Genomic DNA, 19,329 nt, shown 5'->3' with positions numbered 1-19,329 from the left:
TGCTACATTCTGTCGCCTTTGCTCCTTTGTCAAAGATTCACTTACTACATTCAGGTGAATCTACTTCCGGGCCCTCTACTGTTTCATTGATTTGTCTATTTTTTCAACAATACCACACTGTCTGGATTACTATCGCATTATAGTCATCTTGAAGTCAGTCCTCAGACTCTGTTCTCATTCAGTATTGAGTTGCCTATTGTGAGTCTTTTGATTCTCCAGATAAACCATAGAATCAGTCTGCTGATACCCACAGAGTGACTTACTGGGATTTTGGCTGGCATTGCATTGAATTTATAGATCAAGTTGGAAAATACTGATATCATAACAATAGTGACTCTTCCTATCCATGAACATAGAGTGTATTTAGCTCTTCTTTAATTTCTTTCATTAGTATATTGTAATTTACTACAATTACATAATACTACATACATAATTACAATTACATATACTACAATTATCTATAAGAGCTCTCATAGAGCTCTGATATATATTTTGTTAGATTTCTACCTAAGTATTATATTGGGGGCAGGTGTGCTAAAGTAAATGACATAGCAGTGAAACATGTATAATATCATGTATGAAACGAGTCGCCAGTCCAGGTTCGATGCACGATACTGGATGCTTGGGGCTGGTGCACTGGGACGACCCAGAGGGAGGGTATGGGGAGGGAGGAGGGAGGAGGGTTCAGGATGGGAAACACAGGTATACCTGTGGCGGATTCATTTTGATATTTAGCAAAACTAATACAATATTGTAAAGTTTAAAAATAAAATAAAATTTAAAAAAAAAAAAGAAAAAGAAAGAAGATAGGAAACCCATGAGAAAAAAAAAATAAATGACATTGTTAACTTCAAATTTCATGTGTTCATCGATGGTATCTAGGAAAGTGATTGACTTTTGCATATTAACACTGTATCCTGCAACTTTGCCATAATTGTTTATTAGTTTCAGCAGTTTGTTTTGGTCAATTCTGATTTTTTTCATAGAAAATCATAACCTCTGCAAGCAAAAAAACTTTTATTTTTCCTTTCCAATCACTATACTTTTTATTTCTTTTTAGTTTCATTGCATTAACTTTCAGAACAATGTTAGAAGGAACACTTTTGCCTTGTCCCTGATCTTAGCAGAAAAACTTCAAGCTTCTCACTATTATGTATAGTATTTGCTTTAGATTTTTTTGTAGATGTTCCTTATGAAGTTGAGAAAATTCCCTTCTGTTCCTAGTTTGTTGGAAGATTTTTTTTTTTTTATCGTGAATGAGTATAGGATTTATCTTATGGTTTTTCTGTATCTATTGATATGATCATGTGATTTTTCTTCATCTGTTGATGTGATGGATTATACTGACTTTTTAAAATGTTGAACCAGCCTTGCAAACATGGGATAAATCCCACTCAGTCATTGTGTATAATCATTTTATGCTTTGTTGATTTGGTTTGCTAACACTTCGTTGAGGATTTGTGCATGTATTGGTACCCTGTAATACTTTTGTCTGGTTTCGTATTAAGGAAATGCTGGCCTCATAGAATGAGTTAGGAAGTTTGCCCTGTGAACTCATTTCTTTAATAGATATAAGGGTTGTTGCTTTTCAGTTTGCTCAGCTTTTAACTTGTTGTTAGGTTGGAGAAGTGACTTCCCAGCTCCCCTCATGCCAGACAGCAAACAGGAACTCTGGTGACCCTTCCTAACTTCCATATCCCCTTCCCCCCTTTTGGAGTAAGAACAGCCTATCACTTTATCATAGGCCTGCCCCACTACTGTATTTAGAAGCAATCTGTTTTCTGGCTTCACAGGTCAGAGATGGAGAGAAATTTTGCCCCAGGATGGACCATACCAAGTGTCTCACCAATACTAGATGTAAATGATTCAGATGATGAGGTCAGAGCGGATGATATTTAGATGAGACTTTGGATGAAGAGCTGTCATGTAATGGGTTGAGACTTTTGCAGATGTTGGGATGGACGAATATATTTTCTATGTGGGATGAATGTGAATTTAGGAGGAACATCAGACAGATTATAACAGGCTGAACTATCGCCCTCAAAAGACATGTCCAAGTCCTAATTCCAGGAACCTGTAAATATGACCTACTTGGAAAAAGTGTCTCTACGTATGCAGTTAGGTTACAAATCTTGAGATGACCAGGTCATATGGGATATTTTAGTGGATGCGAAATCCACTGACAAGTGTCCTTGTAAAAAAGAAGCACCGGGAATTTTGAGGCAGACACACAGAAGAGGAAGCGGTAATGGGAAGATGCAGCAGAAATGGAGAAATGTGGCTTCAGGAAGTGGAGAGGCAAAGATTCTCCCCTGGAGCCTCTGAGGAGACCAGGGCTCTGCTGACACCTTGACTTCAGAATTCGGAACTCTGGAATTGAGAGAGTTTAAATTCTGTTGTTTCAGGCCACCCAGTTTGTGGTATTCTGCTACAGTAGCCCCAGAACCATATGTCTCCATCTACTTTGCAGACAGGCCAGGTAATGGGGAGATCCTAGTCCATGCTGTGAGGTCTGTGAGTGAAGGGCTGGGTGACGCGGAGACCCCACCCCTCTGAGGTCTGTGGACTGTGAGAGCAGAGTAACATGGACACCCCACCCATGATGATGTTCCTGTGCTGGGCAGTGTGACAAGGGAGAGCTGAGCAAGCAGGAGTGGGTGGATCTGTGAGCAGCCTCAGGCTAGTTTATGAGGCCAAGAGGGCAGAGTGCTTACTTCACAGGATCCAGAGGTCAGAGTGGGCTTGAACAAGATGCAGTGGTGTCTTTTCTTATGACCCCACGCTCCAACAAGCACACAGAGCAAGTGAGGCTGCAGGTTCAGGCATCTCCTCATTTTGGGTTAAGCTGACAGGACAGTGAGTGACCGAGAAGGCATCTTGTTGCCTCCCCAGCTATTGCTTCAACCCCCTCTGTGACCCTCCCGTGCTGAAGCAATGTTCTACATGAATAAGCCAGTTGGGAAGACAGGTGGTCTCTAAGTTTAGCAAGCAGCTACTGCTTCCAAAAAGAAACAAATTTTCTATGACATGGGGCACAAAATGGGTGGGTTTGGATCTGTAAGTAACCCTGGTTCGTTGAGACCACACCCCGTGACCTGGGACACTTCCCTTCTCTCCACACTGTTCTGCGGGCTCACTCCTGTTGGGCAGTCAGGATCTCAGCAGAGCCTTGACTACAGACCCTGGGGGGGGTGTTAGGTATTTTGTTTCCTCACTTGTCAGAAAGATAAACAGAGATGCCCTCTGGGGAACTTCTGTGAGCACTCTGCAAAGCCAACAGGCTTGTGCATCTGATTCAAAGACGAACCACTTACTGGGCACTTAGGAATGGGATCCCTGGTCTCGTCTTCTGACCCACTTCCATCATCTTCATTCCTAATCTCTATTCCCAAATTGTCTATCTCTATGCTGCCATCACATTAGGAAACGAACCGCCCTCTAAAGCATCCTTCCATTGGAAAATGCAGCAGAAGGTCCAAACAACTCCATATGAGACTTCACAAGGCTGTGCATTCTCTGCTTGTCCTCACCTTCCATGGTAGGAGAACCCAGTGCCTGCACCCCACCTGCCACTCCTTTCCAGGGCACCTGCCCCGAGCCTCTAAAAAAGGGTCCAGCCTCATTAATCCCAGCACAAGCTCCACTGACCAGAAGTGGGAACAGAACAGCCGCTGCGTGGGGGAAGCCGCGTGAGTGTGGCGGAGAGGCATGGGCAGCAGGCTTGAGCTGTTTGCACATCCTGGGAGGGCCGATCCTCCTTTATGGATAGCTGGGTTTCTGCATCCTGCCCTTTACTCACTCTGGGGAACATGCCCTAGACCTACTAACCCTCCAGCCTCCAGAAGAGATAGATGGCGGAAATGAGTTGCCGTTCCCTAGCTCACACCTCCCTCCCCAGGGTGAGAGAAAGGGCCAGAGGTTGTGATAGAAGATGAAGGTAAAATGCAGAGGTCACTGAGGAACCAGTGCTGCCCCGGACCTGGTGGGAGAGCACGTGGCACAGTGTGGCGCTACCGCGCCCCAGGACAGCAGCTGCTCATGGTGCGACGGCCTGAATATGGCTGCCTACCCAGCGAGAGCCCAGGACGTGAGCCAGGCTCAAAGAACACAGCCTTGACCGTGGTCGTGCTCACAGCTCCCCACTCCTGAAGCTGGGATCTCCTCCCCTGGACGCTGCACACGGGCCTTGAGTGGCTCCTGGGTTGACAAGCAGCCCCTGCTGTCTTTGAATTGATGCCTTCTCTGCTCCTGCTGGTATGTTTCTCACTGAGGAGGCTGAGGGACGAGACTAGGCAGTCCTTCTGGGAAGCAGGACCACCCTCGTCTTCAGACTAGCTGAAGGACCAACCTTGTGGCTTTTTACTTTCAAAATGAATCAGGGAAAATTACCTCCTGGGTAAACCCACTGCTGTTCTGTTTCCAGATGGGTGCCAAAAGCTTGAGATACTATGTGGCTGCGGAAATCAGTTGCAAATGTGAAAACTGATTACAATTTGCAAGTTGTATTCAAACCCATGACTAATAATTAAATCAGGAGCAGTGAGAGGTGAGCGGACTCCTCATAGGTGAGGCCAGTGGGGCCTTGGAAGCTTGCAGCATGGTCTCATGCCACGGCTGACATCCCAATCAATACAACTTCCTCCAAGAGGGCATTCCATCAAACCCAAAACCAAAGCCCCCCACCCCAACTAACTGCCTGTAGTCAAGTTTCCTGTGTTATTTGAAAATGTCTCTAGGATTGACTGCTATCTTTTTCTCTCCTAAAATGTGTGTGTGTGCTGTTTTGGAGCCTCCAGAGATTACTCGTGGAAACCATTACCTGCCATTTCCCATCTCATTCTCTCTCTACTGTCCCCCATTTCTGCCTTATAAAGGGAGGGGACTGACTAGTGCCATTAACGCAGGCTTTGAAGCTCTGAACAGCTGAGCAGAGTCAGGAAACAAGCCGGTGGGTGTCTCCCAGCCTGTGGCTGGTACTTGTGCTGTAAGCAACTTTGCTGCGAGCAGTTTGGTCTCACAATTGGCTGTAAGGCAATTGTTCCATGAAAGATAATTGACTACAGTCTTGCAGAGCATTAATTATCAATTCTTTAGCTAATTTAGACACAGCAGCTTGTTCTCTAATGCTTTCTTAACCAAATTATGCAATATTAGAAGCTGGAGGGAAAGAAGAATCAAGGACCTCCTATTCCCCCCAACTCCAAAATACATGGTTATGTGATTCCTCATGAGCATAAGTTTCTTAAAAATGGTGACGTTATTTGATAGCAGAGTACGTGATGTAGCTAGAATTTTGGTATCTGGCACAGAATCTGGCTTAGATGATTTGGTTAAATATTAATATAGGAATGGGCATGTGATGGAACACTTAAATATAGGCCATGTATGTACTACCAATTATACACAATATATTGATAATAGCATCCTTCATCTGTTCATTTTACTTCCAGGAAAACGTCAAAAGATTTCAGATTTTTTTATATCATAAAGAACGTACAACTGACATTAGATCCTGAATCCTTAAATGATTGACTGTGAAAAAGGAAGTATCATCACTTTCTCTTAAAGTGAAATAGCTCAGTCATGTCCGACTCTTTGCGACCCCGTGGACTGTAGCCCACCAGGCTCCTTCGTCCATGGGATTCTCCAGGCAAGAATACTGGAGTGGGCTGCCATTTCCTTCTCCAGGGGATCTTCCCAACCCAGGGATCGAAACAGGGTCTCCCGCATTGCAGGCAGATGCTTTAACCTCTGAGCCCCCAGGGAAACCATACTTTCTCTTAAGTTATACCCAAATACAAGTATAACCATGAATCTACACACATTTTAATAACATTCAAATACTTTTAGCATTTTCATTTTTCCAAAATAAGATCTTTTAAAGATTCTGTCATTAGTTTTTCATGTTTCATTGTCATTTTTGCCTTTTTATCTTTTATGGCAAAAATACCCAAAACCCTGCCAGCCGCAACCCTAGACTCAGTGCTGGCCACCACAAGGAATGCCGTGTGAAGAGCTCAAGCCACACTTGAGTTTGGGGCTAAGGAGGGAAGTGAGATGCCCTCCAGACAATGCTCAAAGACTCTGATGTGAAACGTCAAAGGAACACACCCATCTGGGCAGGTGAGTGCAAAGCCCTGCAGTCTGTTCTCCTATGGCTTGCAAGCTGGGGACGTGTCTAAATGTTCAAATGGTTGAAAGAAAATCAGAACAAGAATAACATTGTGGAACACATGAAATATATGAAATTCTAACTTCACAGGTAGTTTTGATGGAACACAGCATGACCATTTGTTCCTAAGTCCAGGCTGCCTTCATTTAACAGTAGACCTGAGACATTTCAACAGATACCACATGGCTTGAAAGATGAAGTATTTTTTACCTGGCCTTTTATTGAAAAAGTCTGCTGACCTCTGCCCTAAACAAACAAAAGAATCAGCCATTTTTGATGAAATGTCAAAGCAGTTTCATTTCAGCTCAGTATTCATCTCATGGCTGCATTAGATGTGGGTCCTTATTCTGCCCACCTTTATAGTGTAAAACTGAACTTAAAGAATTACATGTTTTAAGAAGTGCAAACTCCTTATAGGGTGACAACAAACTTAACTCAATCCATTCCCTCAGTCAGAGGTTAAAGGGCAAATAGATTTTGTTACTCACATGCGTGAGCTTGACCCCCCCACACACAAACCCAAAGTCAGTGTTAGGAGGACAAACTCCACATCAGGAAAATTAAAAGCACAATAGGAGACACAGCAGGTCCTGATCCAAACACCAGTGGTGATGACCACGGGCTCAGTGTGCCTTTCCTGCCACTCTCCAGAGGGTCTACTCACCTGGTAGGATCCACTTGGTTCCAGCCGTCACGCTTACCACCTAGGCCGCCTGAGGGTGGCAGGAGAGCTCACCAGCTGACCTGCTTGTCCCCTTCCCTTGGCACTGCTTCTAGGAGCATCTCAACAGCTGTCCCCCTCGCGGCCTCCCCATGTCCAGAACACGGAGGCAGAGCCAGTGCACCACAGTTGCAGGGAGCAGTGGGAGGTGGAATTACTTCCCTGGGATAAGTGTATCGTGGGAGTCACTGCCTGGTTTCATAGAGTTCCTGGCAATTTTGCTTCAGCCTTGGTGACTAACCATTTGGCAGATGGATTTTCTGCTACGGGAAGGTGTTGAGGTTAAAAAGTTAGTTCTGGGGTCAAGGTTTAAAAAAAAATAGCATAAAATGGTCTTTGATGGCCCCCTTCTTTTTTTAAAAAAAAAAAACACACTCTAAGTCTCCACATCAATTTAGCTATTCATGGGCGAGAAAGGGCCCAGAGAATAGTCCTCTAACAGTACAATGTCTTCTGTGCCACACACCTTCATGCTCAGAGTATCTGGTGATGGATAAGGAGAGGGTGAGGCCCACAGAGCTCAGGGCTTGTTCCTGGCAGGGGATCACCAGCAGAGTCCTGGCCCCTGCTTTCCAGAGGCCTGTTGGCAGCTGAGGTGTGTATGGTCCTGATGCCAGAGGAGTTACCTATTTTCAGGATGAGCAGAGGCTGGCTGGCTGCTGGAGACTGAGCTGGGGACCTCTGACCAGTGCCCACCTGTATTCAGAATAGCATCATGAGTGGCACGGATCTGTGTTCATGTCCACTGCTCAGGGCTCTCCAGAGCTAGATGCAGAGAGCGCAGGTCTGGCAGTAAGTCACCTGCTAATTGAGACATCTGGGTAACGCACGCACCCTCAGGTGTCCTGACTCCGGGCCTGAGGTCAGTGTGTGTTGTGTGCATGTATGTCTGTGTTTTCTGAGTCCCAGGCACGAGCCCCGTGCGTGGCCATGGTGAGAACCACGTACTCTACCCCAGGGGACACACTCTTCGAGGGATGCCATGAGAAGCTATGGTATTTGGGTGTAGCCTGCCCACCTGCACTTGCCTGTGCCCAGGGCACATGTGCTAAATCTCTTCAGTCGTGTCCAACTCTATGCAACCCCGTGGACTGTAGCCCGCCAGGAGCCTCTGTCCATGGGATTCTCCAGGCAAGAATACTGGAGTGAGTTGCCATGCCCTCCTCCAGAGGATCTTCCCAACTAAGGGATCTAACCCGTCTCTCCTAAGTCTCCTGCACTGGCAGGCAGGTTCTTTACCACTAGTGCTACCTGGGGAGCCCATGCCCAGGGCACAGGCTGCCTTTCCTCAAGTGTTCCTCCAAGTTCCACAGGGATGTGATCCAGCTGCGGCTGCCTCTAGGCTGCCTCTCAGTAACTGTCCTTGTTGACACACCTTCCCATCTAATGTGTTCTCCCTGACCTCCCTGGGATCATGCACAAGAAAGGGCGGCATGGGCTCAGACCCCATGGAAGGGGCACGAGCTCTGAGCTGATCCGTCATTTGATGCAAAGGAAAGGTCAAGAGCAACTCTGCACACGCCTGCATTGGTACGAGAAACCTCGAGAGGACAGGCCCACTTCTCATCTTGGAGGTTAGTGAGTACAAACCAAGGAAGACAAACAGAGACTAGGAATATAATTTACCAAACTGAATAAAGAAGGACCCTTATGACCATTACTCTCTAGAAATGCTACTTTCCATGTCTTTTTGGAATGGATCGGCTCTCACAAGGCTGGGCATCCCTAGGTGACCCAAAATCCATGCCCACTGGGAACCTCAGGCCTAATGTGGAAATGGGGTCTCTGTAGACATCATCAAGGTAAAAAGATCTTGAGGTGAGATAACCCTGGATTAGGACGGATCCTCATAAGAGAAAGGACAGGGAGTTTTGAAACACAGAAACGTGGGATGGTGGCCACATGACAATGGAGGCAGAGATCTGGGTGATGTGGCCACAAGCCCAGGGATACCTGGAGGCACCGGTGACCTGAAATGGCACAAATGATCCTCTCCTAGAGACACCAGAAGGACCGCAGACTGCCCACACCTCAACCCTGAATTTGCGGCCTCCAACCATGCATTCCTACTGCTGTAGGCCTCCTGTTTGTGGTACTTTGTTAGGGCAGCCCCAGAAAACTAACACTGTATCTGTGAATTAATTCTTAAAACCACCCAGGACTTAGTACGCAAGTGGAGTGGTGCGACGTGGCAGCACAGGGCTTGCAGGCGCCATCCCAGGAGGGCTGTAGCAACGGTGCTTCACAGCAACACCGTACAAGGCCTAAGTGAGCTTCTCTGGGCAGGGCTCCTTGGGATGTGATTTCAAAGCAGCCTGAATGGGACTTGTTGTGAGAATGGGAGGACGCCACCCATTTCTCTACTCTCCCTCATCTTCCCATGAGGGGCTCTCCCAGGCACACGCTGTGCTGTGCTGTGCTTAGTCACTCAGTCGTGTCTGACTCTTTGAGACCCCTTAGTCCATCAGTCTCCTCTGTCCATGGGGATTCTCCAGGCAGGAATACTGGGGTGGGTTGCCATGCCCTCTTCCAGGGGATCTTCTCAACCCAGGGATTGAATCCAGGTCTCCCACATTGCAGATGGATTCTTCACTGTCTGATCCGCCAGGGAACACACTAAGACACCCCAAACCAAGCGAAAAGGCATCAATGTATAGCTTCAGACAACATTCTAAAACTAGCATTTCTGTCTCTGGATAGAAATGGGGCAGAAAAGCAAAAATTAACACTATTTAAAACAGGTGCAATTTCACCAGTCAGAATGGCTGCTATCTAAAAGTCTACAAGCAATAAATGCTGGAGAGGGTGTGGAGAAAAGGGAACCCTCTTACACTGTTGGTGGGAACGCAAACTAGTACAGCCACTATGGAGAACAGTGTGAAGATTTCTTAAAAAACTGGAAATAGAACTGCCATACGACCCAGCAATCCCGCTGCTGGGCATACTCACCAAGGAAACCAGAATTGAAAGAGACACGTGTACCCCAATGTTCATCGCAGCACTGTTTATAATAGCCAGGGCGTGGAAGCAATCTAGATGTCCATCAGCAGATGAATGGATAAGAAAGCAGTGGTACATATACACAATGGAGTATTACTCAGCCATTAAAAAGAATACATTTGAATCAGTTCTAATGAGGTGGATGAAACTGGAGCCTATAGAGTGAAGTAAGCCAGAAAGAAAAACAATACAGTATGCTAACACATTATATATGGAATTTAGAAAGATGGTTAACAATAACCCTGTATACGAGACAGCAAAAGAGACACTGATATATAGAACAGTCTTTTGGACTCTGTGGGAGAGGGAGAGGGTGGGATGATTTGGGAGAATGGCATTGAAACATGTATAATATCATATGTGAAACGAATCGCCAGTCCAGGTTCGAAGCACAATACTGGATGCTCGGGGCTGGTGCACTGGGACGACCCAGAGGGATGGGATGGGGAGGGAGGTGGGAGGAGGGTTCAGGATGGGGAACACGTGTGCACCCGTGGCGGATTCATGTTGATGTATGGCAAAACCAATACAATATTGTACAGTAATTAGCCTCCAATTAAAATAAATAAATTTATATTAAAAAATAATAAATTAAAAAAAATAGGTGCAGTATGTACTGTTTTCATGTTTGACTAAAAACTGAACAGTTAAAGAACATTTCAGGTGTCTACAGGATGATCTCGGGGTGCACCAAGTGTACTCTTAGCTTTTGTTAGAACTTACAGTATAACCAAAGAGAAACTGACCTGTCCATCAGAGAAAAACGGAACAACGTGAAGGCAATGGGGTCTGTGCTGAGCAGGCCATGCAGGAGAGGCAGGCTCAGGACTGAATGTAGTTCTGGAGAAGAGATTTTCCTGACAAAGGATACGCCTGCAGTGTTCAAACAGGCAGAGGGTTAGAAATAAGCAGATTCTTTCATAGAGACATAAATCATCCTTTTTATGGTTATCAAGAGGAGACAGGATGCAAATACAGCTAGTTGTGCACTGGAGACCTGGGACTGTGGCCAGGCAAAGTGGTCCCTGAGGCCTGCATCCAGCTCACCCTCAGAATGAAGACGCCGTGCTGCCGTGGCCACCTCACAGGGCTCAGCCTGTGTTTGAATGTGTGTGCGCTCCTGACTCCCCAGGCAGCCTGGGAGGGCCCTGCGGGCAGGAGCTCACTGTACTTGTAGGCAGAACTCCTTCCCTGCACGTTCAGCTCCCTACAAGGGAATCCCTTGGTGGCAGCTACGATCACCCCGAGCCACTTTCTCAGCAGCCCTTCATCCTGAGGCAGCCATGCACCTCCCAGGACAGGCACTTGGAATGACTTTCCGGGGTCTTCATCTCAAAGGAAGCATGCAGGATCTGAGAACAACGTACTCAGAAGTGATTCTCATCAGAAGCAGTCATCCCTACGCTTGCCTGTTCTTCTAAGTCAGTTTCTTCATTCGTCGGTTATGCTTGTCGATGGTTAAGGTCGCCCGGTCCACAGCTTCAGTGATGCCATCCAAGGCCTCATCCTGTCTCTCCAGCTCTGTCTCGGTGTCTAACGCAAGACCTTTGAGCTTCCTCAGGATCTGCAAGAGAAGCAGAAATGATAGGAGGGGCTGCCTTTTCTCATGCTCTCAAAAAGATAATGTATCTTTCCATTATTTTCATAATACTCAGAAAATGTGTAAGTTAATGGAGATAACCAACCAATGTGTAAGTTAATGGGGAGGCTCTGAGCACAGAGCCTCCAGCTCTGACCTGGCTTTGGGTCTCAGCGCTGCCGTTTTCTGGCACTGACCTTCGGGGAGGTAGGGCTGTTGGGAGATGATGCATCCGCTGTCTGGCCCTGCTCCAGGCCATAAACAAGGAGACTGACCACACAGCCCCAGGAGATACATCCCTGAGGCACTGCTGTTTCCAACCCGTGATTTCGACGCTGACCGCCTTGCTAAGAATGTTACCACATCCACATGGAATTCCTGCGAACGGCAGTGGCACGGCACAGAACCAGGAATCCGGAGGCTACAACTCAGATCTGAGTCCCAGCTCTCACCTCATCACTGCTTCATTTACCTTTCTGCACCCAAGCGCCTAACTGCAGACTGAAGCTGGAAAACCAAAGCTTAAAGAGAAAGGCAACCCCCCTTTTTCGTCTGTATATTTGGGATATTTCACACACAAATATAAAAGGCAGAACACAACAGGAGAGATAGCCAGAGGTGATGAAGCAGGGACACACCATAGCCCCGTGGGCCTACCCAGAAATGCGGGGACAGCCCCGCGAGCGCAGGCCCTGGCGTCCCAGCGAGCGCACACACGGGGGACACACAGAGACGCCATGAGCGCACAGTGACGCCCGGGGAAGGACGGCGTCCCAGACCAAGGGAGCGGCCCAGGCTGGACGGCAGCTCCTTGCTCCATTGCCGGGACTCATGTCATACTTCATACAGTTTTATAAACTAGTTGAGGGCAACACTGTATTACTGTGAAATGTACTTTAATTATATACCTACTGAACCGGGGTTTAAAAATTTAATGTCTTTGACAACAAAAAGAAATGATTTTGAGAGAAATCTTAATGACCAACTACTTGCAATAAATATCAATACTGTTCCTCTTTTAGAGAAAGGTTCAGGAAAGGAACTGCACAATCTGAATTAAGACGAGCCCTTGGTGCCCGGTTTACTAACTCCCGATGGACCAGCCTGCCTATGGATCCATGCAAAGTCCTTTATCACAGGAGGACGGGTCTGACGATGAGCAGCCTGGGTGAGCACCAGAGGAGGACCCGAGTGCAGTCCTACTGATGACATATCACACTCCAGACTGAGAGCCAGTCCCCGCGCAGGTCCCACCCAGAGACACAGGCAAGAAAGCTCTGGGCTCCATAGGCGGCCTGGGATAATCCTGAGCAGTGCTACTGCCTGGGAAAGGAGGCCACACCTCACGGAGAATAAAGTGCAGCCACATGGTGTCTCAGAAGGCACAGTACCTGTGAGGTCAAACGAATCAAAAAGCAATGCCTGAGCACCTGGCCCACCACCCACTGCCTGGGAGAACTCCTCCGTCTGATTAACAAGAAACAGAATAGGCAGGGAGATGGTCAGGAGGAGAATACGATCAACTCCTTCCCTAAGAACGGTGGGGCTCAAATGAGATCACAAATGTGAACAAGCTGTGAAAACCATAAAGTGCTGTGTAAGGCGCCGCCGCCAAGTCTTCGAACGCTCAGGCTGAAGGAGCCCAGCAACACGCCCCGCTTTTCGAATGCTCAGGCTGAAGGAACCCAGCAACACACCCCCGCTTTTTGGAGGGCGATGTGGAGATGAGGCTCGCTGAGGTCATCCGCAGTTATACGCAAGTCAGAGACAGAGGCAGGATTTACCCCGTCTCTCTTCAAACAAAGCATCATCACAGGGATCTTCGTCATGAGAAAGAAGAATAAATCCTGATCCAAGCTAGCAGTCTCAGACACTACCTTTTTGCGCCCTCTGGGAGCTGGTGGAAACTCCATCAGTTGAGTCACTTGAAAAACTGGACAGAGCTCTGGAAAGTATACTGTGGGGTCAGTCAGCTCTGGAGGGGATGGGCTAGATGACCTCATACAGGAGGTCTTTTCCATCTCTCATTTCTATGATCTCATATGGCTGAGGCCCAGACAGCATAATAAAAAAGTCACCACTCACCACTATGTTAGGCAGGTCCTTCCATGCTGTTCTCTCTGGTCAACTATTCCTTCCTTATTGCCTCCATTTCAGTGTGATAATAAGGCCATTCTACCAGAAACTTGCACAAAATGTCCCCTTTGTCAGACACCTGCATCCTACGTGACACCTTTGAGGAGGTCTCTCCCCTACGCTGAGTGATTAGGCCACACAGACCCTGTGACTCTCTTTGCAACCTCTACATCCTTGTCAATCACATCAAAACGTGGTCAAGTTTATTTTCAACTGAACTGTTTTTCAGGACTACCAGGTTCTGAACTGTAAACAGTCACTGTTCGCACATGCACTGATGGCAGGAGACAGGCTTCAGCAAGGGAGCCGCGTGCTCCCTTCCCTGCAGACAGCCAACTGTTTTGCTCTGTTCTGATATTAACAGTGCACACAGAAAACCAGGAAACAGAAGACATGATAAAAGTCCTCCAAAACCCAAATCCAAATCAGTGCCTGTTAGACAAGCACTGCTGATAATATTGCTTTCTCATCCCAACACCCGAACACTCTCAGAGGAAAGTAAAACTGGGGATTAGAGTGTGTGTGTGTGTGTGTGTGTGTGATCTATATATGCGTGTGAGCTCAGCTGGGTCTGACTCTTTGCAATCCTTTGGACTGTAGCCTGCCAGGCTCCTCTGTCCGTGGGATTTTTCAGGCAAAAATACTGGAGTGGGCGGCCATTCCTCCTCCAGGGGATCTTCCTGACTGAGAGACTGAACCAGCACTGCAGGCAGATTCTTTACTGCTGAGCCACTGGGAAAGCCACATAGATATATGATCTCTATGTATGTATGTGTATATATATATGTGGTTTTGTTTTCTGTGTTCTCATTCCCCAGGTATCTGAAATAAGAATAGAATTTAGGGGACCCCTACAATGTGCCCTAACTATTCTCTGCTAATCCTCAATCTAACTCTGCTTCACAGATGAAGCTGAGAAGGGTGGCTGACTTGCTTGAGTTCCTGGGGTCTAGCTCCTACTGTGGCCCTGACAACCGCTGCATGGACAAGAGATGTCACGGCCATGACTCAGAGATCACAAAAAAAAGGCAATAGGGCTCTCACCAGGGATAGGCAGTCGATTCACATATCCTAGAACCTGTACCAGCTCTGAGACCCCTGAGCGACCATGGAAAGATATCCAATTAGGGAGAGCCATACTCGAAATTTCAAAATTTCTAATAAAAAGTAAATAGTATAATTAATTTTAATAATATATTTTATTTAAACCAAATAACCCAAAACATTATCATTTAAACATGTGAGTGGGTGCTCAGTTGTGTCCAACTCTGCAATCCCAAGGACTGTAGCCAACCGGACTTTACTGTCCATGGAATTTTCATGGCAAGAATACTGGAGTGGATTACCATTTCCTTCTCAAGGGGATCTTCCCAACCCAGGGACTGAACCCGTGTCCTTGGTGTCTCCTGCAATTGGCAGGTGGATTCTGTACCACTAGCACCACCTGAGAAGCCCCCCATTTAGACATGAAGTCAGTAAACATTAATGAGAGATTTTATATTCATTCTTTTTTTATATGACGTTCTCACAAGCTACTTGGAGAACTTGGACCAGCTGCTTTTTAAGTGCTCAGCACCCACACGTGCCCAGTAGCCCAGGCCCGTATCGCCAGGCGACAGCACTCTCACCAAGGACCACTTTGTGTGACGGAAGCTGTGTGTCCTACACTTCCACAGCCATCTTTCTCTAGCGGATGAATCAACCGCCTCTTTTCCAAAAGGAAACAGTGGCAAAAGCAAGAACACCTATATTCTTGAGTCTATGCTTAATAAACACAGTAGTAAAAGGCACATACAACTTATTTTGTGAACAGGAACAGCTGACATGCCTACAAAAGTTGAGCATTTACCGAGTATATGAGTCCAAATAAAGGCTGGTTCCTGTTGAGTTTCATTTGGAAAAAGTTTCACTGAGATGGTCTTAAAAATAGCACTCGTTCTATGCAGCCTGTTGAGACCCTTGGTTGGTCTGCCAAAACTGCACTTGAAATTAATTAATACTGCAAAACACAAGTGAGATCTTTAAAGCTACCAAATCGGCAAAGAAAATTACTGAGTAAACCTTCAAACTACTAATACCTCTGGAATACTGGTTCAGTGTCTTTTTCCTTTAAGAAAGGGATTGAAGTAATTAAATGGCATCGTGTGCATTCCATATAACATGGGATGGAAAGAATGGAGAATATGAAGTCTGGCCAAACCTTAAAACAGTTGTTACTTCTGTGGCCCAGGATGACAAGCTGTCTAGTCATCAATGCACGATGTTGCCAGCCTCTGGAGAATATCAACGGGGCTCTCAGACGAACCTTCACTGGGCTCTGACTCAAAGACCAGGGTCAAAATGGACTCTTCCCCAAGTCTCTGCTCCACTAATAAACAAACCCAGCAGCCAGCCATCATCCAGCTACATTTGTACCTAACACAGAAATTATGTGATTAATAGTACATTGAGTTTTAGGAAAAACTTTGATAAATTCCCAAGAAATATATAGTGCACATAAGTTCAAGTTAAGACAAAATAACATGTATGCCAGTATCTCTGGGAGCAGCATCTTGGGAAAACACCACAGAAACGCTCAATGCTCTTCAGCTCAGGAGTCCCAGGCACTCAACAAAGCCAGAGCAGGAGGCTTGGTTCCCCATAGGCAGGACGCTGGCCTCACTCACGAGCCTCAGAAACCAGGAAGTGGGAGAGCAGAGATGACTCAGGCAGGAAGTGGGAGGCACCACATGGTCCCCAGGACAGAGCAGAAGTTTCTGTCTTCTCTGGAAGAGGAAGACCTTCTGCTCGGCCACATGCTACGGTGACCTCCATCTCTGCAATGTCACAGACCTCAGAACGGCGGCACAGACACCATCTGGGTCAACAGAAGAGCAGATACAGAGATCCTTTAGCTTTCCAACCATTTTCACTTTGTTTATTAAAAAAAGAAAATAAATTATGGAAAAATGGCTCACCCAGTAGAGGAAGCTCCCTTACCAAAACAGACGTATGCCTCACGCCAGCTATCAAGGTGTGAAAGCCTGGGAATCAGAGGCCCCAAGCTCTGCTGTAAGTAGAGCCTGGAACATGTAGGCTTGTGCTTTCACTGTGTAAGGACATGGCCTTAATGTTTCTACAAAGCCTATAATATGCTAGTTGTTGCCTCACTTATAGTCTGAAAAAAGAAAGTGTTTTGTTCTACCTCACAATACAACTCCAGGATTTAGACTATTAGTATATTTAAGTACCTAAAATGAGTAGGAGAAGGAAACGGCAGCCCACTCCCGTATTCCTGCCTGAGAACCCATACACAGAGGAGGCTGGTGGCCTCCAGTCCATGGGGTGAGGGGGTATCACAACAAAGAAGTCAGAAATGGCTTAGCGACTGAACAACAGAGTCAGTTTAATATTAGCTAGACTGTCTGCCTTGATCTTGTTATTAAACTGACCCACTGAAAGACTGAATTTTCTTGCAGTAAGAAACTAGCAACCATTTAAGAACAGAGCTGGGATAAATCAAGCTGTCTGCAGTTCTACCATTTGGGACTATTAACATGCTGTAGAGAAGGCAAAGAGGGAAAAATTGGCTCCCTCTCAACCAAAGCTCTAGAGGCTGTACAGAATATTCTAGTCTACAATCTGTCACATTCAGCACTCACAGGCCACCCCCGTGCCCCGCCCTGCCCTCTCTGCATTCCCTGAGGTCCTGAGGGCAACCTGTGATGCACAGGGGCAGGAAAGGGTTCTCTTTTAAGGAGCACCCCTCTTCATAACCCTCTCGCAGCACAGAGAGTTGAGCATAAACCTGCCTTATGCACCAGGGCTGTGTCTGTACAAGACTTTGAGAGCTGAGTCTTCAGGGATCTGTTAGCCCTCACTTGAAGTCTGCTGAATAGCGCAGTTACAGACACCGCAACGGCCCACAGCAAAGATGGCCCCTTTAGCTCACGGCCTGGGCAAGGAAAGCACCTCACAGGACTATAGAGAAGTCCTGGGAACCAAGCTGCTATCAGACTGTAAAGAGAGCTTCCCATGATGAGAACCACGTTTTTAAGAGAGGAATGGAACCCCTACCAAGTGAAATGCTCAATAAACTGAAGGTTCATCTTACATTAGGAAGTAAATGCCTCAGTGGGGACATCTCAGGATATGAAATAAAGAGAAAATGCATTAATTTGGAAGTTCTTCAGAGTTGACTGGGGCACAAACATTTGAGGCCCCACTGGTAAATTTGTTCAGAACAGAATTCTGCTCCATATAGTACCGGCCTCACCTTCACTTCAAAGCAAGCCTCAAGTAGGGGACCCTGTTTTGTAAAACGTGACAGTAGCATTTTATCTGGGAAATGTGCAGCCTGCTGAAGGCCACACGGCTCACTTGGCAAAGGCACTTACTGGCTGGCCACAGGAGCTATGTTTCCAAGAATTAGTCTCCAGCCCTATGCTACAGATGGGATGGACAGAGTACGCTGCCCAAGGCCGTGAAGCTTCCCCAATACTGTGTCCATGTATTCAGTCCAATTTTACATTTAAATACTGCATAAAACCAACTTTCCAGCCTGAACCAAAAACCACCTAATACTAGTTAACTATTTTTCAAAAGTTAAAAAAGATGCTGGTAATGGATGAGATATCCCGATAGAAAATCAATAAGGAAACACAAGACTTGAACACCATCTGCACCCAACAGAGGTGCTCCACTCGAATCAGTGGAGCCCGCAGTCTCCTCCAGGGCACACAGAACATCCTCCAGGACAGACCCATGGCAGGCCTCAAAATAAGCCTCAACTTAAGACTGAAGTAATAGAAAGTACCTTCACCGTGGAAAGAAACTAGAAATCTGGAAAAATAAAAAACTTACAAATATGTAGAATTACAACACTCTTTAACAACCAATGGGTCAAACAGGCAAATTAGTAAACTCTCTAAGACAAATGAAAATAAAAGCACAGCATACTAAAATAGTAGCAAACTAAACCCAAGTAGAATTTATGTCAGAATGCAAGGGTGGTTCAGACTTAGAAAATCAATTCATGCAATATACCATATTGTTAGAACAAACAGAAAAAACATATATAATCAACTCAACTGATGCAGAAACAGCAATGACAAAACCCAACATCCTTTCATGATAAAAACCTTAGAAAAGCAGGACTAAAAGAGAACTCCCTTCTATGATAAAAGAAACCTAACCTATCCTTCTGAAACTATGCCAAAAAACTGCAGAGGAAGAAACACTACAAAAAAAAAAAAGAAGGAAATACTTCCAAACTAATTCTATAAGGCAGGCGGATTCTTTACCGCCGAGCCCCTGAGGAAGCGGCCCCCGCCCCACCGTTGGTGGGGATGTAAACTGGTATAGCCATTATGGAGAACAGTTTGGAGGTTCCTTAAAAAACTAAAAACAGAGATACTATATGATCCGGCAATCCAACTCCCTGAGCACATACCTGGAGAAGAATCAAAATTCTAAAAGATGCAATTCTAAAATTGGTACTTCTAACTCTGTGAAAAATGCCATTGGTGATTTGATGAGGATTGCACTGAGTCTGTAGATTGCTTTGGGAAGTATAGTCGTGCTGACAGTATTGACCCCGCTCATCCAGGAGCACGGCACTCTCGCTCTGTTTGTGTGGCCTCTGATTTCTTTCAAGTGTCTTGCAGCTATCTGCATACACGTCTTCTGTCTCCGTAGGTACGTTTATTGCTAGGTGTTTTATTCTTTTTGTTGCAGTGGTGT

At 46.2% G+C, this 19,329-nt stretch overlaps 1 protein-coding gene across 3 annotated transcripts in view; it reads right to left on the bottom strand.

The window, feature by feature from the left end:
- Positions 1-782: 782 nt before the first annotated feature.
- Positions 783-19,329, bottom strand: part of SNAP47 (synaptosome associated protein 47) — a 76,554-nt gene continuing 58,007 nt past the window's right edge. The window contains exon 5 of one of the 3 annotated variants that reach the window (XM_070373438.1): positions 783-11,457. In XM_070373438.1, coding sequence (XP_070229539.1) covers positions 11,311-11,457 — 147 coding nt within the window. In that variant the 3' untranslated portion in view covers positions 783-11,310. The remainder of the gene's footprint in view (positions 11,458-19,329) is intronic. The other 2 variants (XM_005893878.3, XR_011464745.1) reach the window with 2 other exon arrangements.

Source organism: Bos mutus, chromosome 7 (assembly GCF_027580195.1).
Source record: "Bos mutus isolate GX-2022 chromosome 7, NWIPB_WYAK_1.1, whole genome shotgun sequence".
NCBI classification, from domain to species: Eukaryota; Metazoa; Chordata; class Mammalia; order Artiodactyla; family Bovidae; genus Bos; species Bos mutus.
The sequence above is the reverse complement of the archived record's forward strand: the minus strand, read 5'-3'. Positions and strand labels throughout refer to the sequence as shown.